General features: G+C 42.9%; 1 protein-coding gene across 1 annotated transcript; it reads right to left on the minus strand.

Annotated features, from left to right (window-relative positions):
* Positions 1–243: 243 nt before the first annotated feature.
* On the minus strand, positions 244–2,750 carry LOC117290903. Its single transcript, XM_033772475.1, has one exon. It carries the CDS (start codon positions 2,597–2,599, stop codon positions 1,505–1,507), a length of 1,095 nt encoding a protein of 364 aa, XP_033628366.1. The 5' UTR covers positions 2,600–2,750; the 3' UTR covers positions 244–1,504.
* Between the last annotated feature and the right edge of the window lie 1,533 nt (positions 2,751–4,283).

Here is a 4,283-nt window from a genome sequence, read left to right on the forward strand (position 1 = left end):
GATTGGGAATTGGCAAAGACCAGTATTCTCACTTGGTGTACCCCAACAACTGCATAAAATACCAAACCTGTGAAAATTTTAGCTAAATTGGTCATCGAAGTTGCGAGAAAATGATGAGAGAAAAAACACCCTTGTTCAACAAATTTGTGTGCTTTCAGTTTGGGAATAAAAGACTTGCCTATATGCTACTTCAGAGGGAGCCGTTTCTCACAACGTTGTATACTATCAACAGCTCTCAAATGCTCATAACCAAGTCAGTTTTTAAGTTAAAATTATTTGGTTTGAGTAATTACCAAACGTGAACCTTCCCTTTAAGTACATGATAGCCTTTTGGGGTAGGGAGAACACTTTGCACTGTTTGGATAAGTGTCTACAGAGAAATATGCCCCAACCCAAAGTGTCCGCCATACCTCAAAAATGGCTTACATGCATGAGTGCTTTGTGTAACTGGTTTAGTTCCATTAACAGTGAACAATACGCATATTCAAAGCAGCAAGAGGAAGCAAGCACTTATTTCGAGCCTGTGTTCCAATGTTTTATATTAAAATAGAAACTAAACACATGATGGCTGCAGAACGCCAAAGTATTCTGTTAAACGCATGCGTGCACAGAGTCAATTTGGAAAATAATTTTATTTTATTGTATAATACACTAAACTGAGGCACTAAACTATGCAGTTTCGGCAATTCGTCGTGTTTGTGCATAGAGAGAAACTATTTGAAAACAATTCTCTTATTTATAACAATTCTCACGCCCTAAATGATAAAGTTATGTCCCAATTAAAAAACATTTGGAGAAAAGGAATGCAAAGTATTGGAAAGAGAAACGACACGTCTTGTGTGCGTAGTGTTTACTGTTAGTTTACTGAAAGACTTTTGTGAACTTTTTATCACTCCAGCATAATGTATGGCCACGAGTAAAAAAAGAGCATCTTTAATAAAGGCACTGGCAGTTGTCAAATACCAGTTCTCTCACTTGGTGGTTTACCCATCCCCAACATTCATAAAACAACAATGTGAATTGTGACGATTTGGACTAAATACGTCATCGAACTTGCAAAAAAACATGATCGTTGCACAAGTTGGTGTGCTTTTGGGTGGCTAAAAACGCTTCAGATCCGAGTCTTTATCTGATTCAAATATTTGAATGAGAATTTACCACTTTCTCGTAAACTACGTTACTTCATAGGGAGCTGTTTCCCGCAATGTCTTAAACAATTGACAGCTCTCCAATACTCGTCAAACTAGTTTTTAATCCAACAATTATTTTGAGTAAAAAAAGGAAATTACCAATAGTGTCCAGTGCATTTAAAGATTGAAGTGGGATACCATGCCATAACATGGTACATAAGAATTGTATACAAATTAATATCGTTCAGCCTTATCGTCAATCATAATGCTGAGTAATAATTAGTGCTTATCTGTATAGGTCATTGCGTGGATTCGTATAATACACTCGTCTGATGCTTAGAATAAAACTACACCCCCCCCCCCCTAAATCGACCTCAGATAATCTCCGCGTCATCAGCAAATCTTACGGCTTTCTTCCGTGCTTCTTTTTGCTCCTTTTCCACCACCTCCTGGTTTTCCTTGGTGTTCTCTGCAGATATGTTCCGAGGGTTATCCTTTGGGCTCTGTTTGGGGCTCGGCTTCGGGCTTGCCTTGGGACTTTGCTCCTGCACCGGGGAGGGCGACAGGTGCGACTGCCGTAATAGTACCGGGGGTGATGGGTCGGGGTGTGTCGGTGTGAATGTTGTGGGGACTGGATCGTTCATTTCAGGGGGGATAATTCCAGAGCTTCCCCCCTCCGTGGTTGCGGTAATTTGTGGTGCTGAGTCGGTGGCGATCTTGTTGCTATACCCGTGTTCCACAGGCGCCTGGTCCCCATCCCGTTTGGCCAGAATTCTTGCAATTTCTGAATTGTTATTCCCTTCGTTACTGTTCTTGAATCCGTGGTCAACATTCCGGGTCACCTTCAGCATGGAGACGGGTTCTTGTCGGCCTCGTGACCTCGGTAGATTGAGGGATTGGGACCTGCCGAGGACCTTATCCCGGGAGGCCTGTTGCTGTGATCGCTGCATCATATCGAGGCTCCTCCGGTAGGCAAGCTTGATTTCATCTTCCACGGAGTGGTTGAACGTCTCCATCAGCTGCACCGTTAGGGAGTTCGCAATGGCCGGGGTGTCACACAGAAAGGCGTGACACTCGTACTTGCCACTGGTGGTAGTGTCATCCGTCGCGTCATCGTCTCTCCTCTTCACGACGAAGAAGATTTTGGGGCGAGCAGGATCCGTCGCCCCGACGTACATCTTGGATGCCGGTAAGATAGTACGGTTACTAAATGAGGCAGATGACTCCGATGGAGGCGAGAACCCCTTCAACATGGAGATCACCAATCCATTGATAATAACTTCCACGGTAACACGCTGCGCCTGTTCTTTTCCGTCCTTGTAGTTTCTGTACAGTATATCCAGCGGTGTGGCAGTGTGCTCCAGATCGGTGTTGTCTACCACCGGGTGCCGCCCAAGGTAGTTGACAGCAACTCTGTCATGGGAGGAAGGAGCGAAGGAACCCCGGCTTCTTCTCTTCCAAAACGCCATCTTGGGGGTTGGGGCTTACGGTAGCTTGCACTCACCCTACCATTACAACACCATTGACAACACCGTGGTATATTGCCGTCGTTAAATTATAAATGGATGTACCATACTCGCTATTAGTCTGCTACTGTGGGTTTTACGCCGGGCTGCTATAGCAAAGCAGACAGCGCAGGCGCACTGGCTGTATTGAAGAGGTATTGTTGTTATCTATTCATTGGTTGTCATTGTGTTGCGAGAGGGCTTGGCGAGGCCGTGGGCGATGGACGCCATTGAAAACCAACAGAGCAAACTAGGAATGGGTCCGCCGCGCAGAGAGAAAGTGTTCCGATCCTTTGGAGTAAGTTATAAAATACACACACTAAATAAACATGAGCTATTGTGTCGTCACATGGGCGAACAAAACGATTTGGCGATGTCTAGGGGAAAACGTTACCCTGTGGTGAGGTTTGTTTGTGTGTAAGTTGACGCTGTCACAATGGCTGGGACCCACCATGGACCCACAAACTGAGGGGGTTGGAAAACAGTATCGCATTGCGACGAAGGCGGGTGGTACACACCCAATAACGGAGATCAAAACCCAAGCAGAGGCGACAAATATAATATTCAATTATTAAATGTCAATTTCAATTTTAAATCAGTGCATTTGTTGAGGGGGGAAATGTCCTTGAATACATGCAATTCACACAAATTATACCGAGAATAAATTAGACCTATACATTAAACAATACATCACGTAACAGAAAGAAGCTAATGTATAAAAAACTAACGTCTGGGCTGATCATTGAGTACACGTCATGCGTATAGTATGAAGGGGTTGGCATACCTGTTTTGTATCGATGTAACTGCCAGAACAAATTGGCACGCATTTCAACCCTAATATTTAAAAAAAAACATCCGTACAAATTATCAATAAAACTGCTAGTTATGTCCCGCCTGAGTAAATGCAGTTACCATGGACTACGGCAATCATTTCTGACAGGACATCATTCACAGATAAAGCATTAGGATTTAAACGCTTTAGCCATTGGTACGGAAAAAGCTTTGGCGCACAATGGGAGTTCTTGGAATAAAGCTGGTGGGAACGTGGACAATAAGCCTTTACCATGCTTACCCTAAATGCATCAACTTCTCTGTGTTAGTTGGAGTAGCAAAAAAAACAACAACACGTATTCTTGTAATGTGACAACCTAATTAATTTCCCATCCTTAAAGGCCCATCCTCGTTACAGTGCCTTTAAATGGAAAATACAGCCAGACGACCGATGACAGGGACTTTTTCTGTTTCAGCACACTTGTCTTTTTCTTTAAAGTTTCCATTTGTGTGTCATCAACCCCTCCGTTCACACACCATTGCAATAGTCAAGCCTTCATTTATTTCAAAATTGTTCAGAAAAGAAAGAAAAGTCTGCTCAGAAGAAAAATGTACATCTCCTTTCCCAATATGTGGGGATCAACTTTGTTAATCGAAGTTGTTTAGAAAGTTTCCTGTATAAAATGGTGGTTCGTCTGCTTTTGGTTTTGACAAGATTAATGCCCACGACGTCTACGCCTTTTGAATGTAGACAAATACGCTTGCAAGATTCATGTTTTCCCACAGTGTTAGCACAATTGTATTCTGAGTTTAAGATTGATTATTCTTTTGGACTGGCTTTTATTTTAAAGACACTGGACAGTATTGGTAATTGTCG

This window comes from Asterias rubens, chromosome 5 (genome assembly GCF_902459465.1).
Source record: "Asterias rubens chromosome 5, eAstRub1.3, whole genome shotgun sequence".
In the NCBI taxonomy this organism is placed as follows: domain Eukaryota; kingdom Metazoa; phylum Echinodermata; class Asteroidea; order Forcipulatida; family Asteriidae; genus Asterias; species Asterias rubens.

Excerpts from the sequence above, each read along its gene's own strand:
- LOC117290903 (XM_033772475.1), bottom strand. The coding sequence starts at position 2,599 with ATGGCGTTTTGGAAGAGAAGAAGCCGGGGTTCCTTCGCTCCTTCCTCC.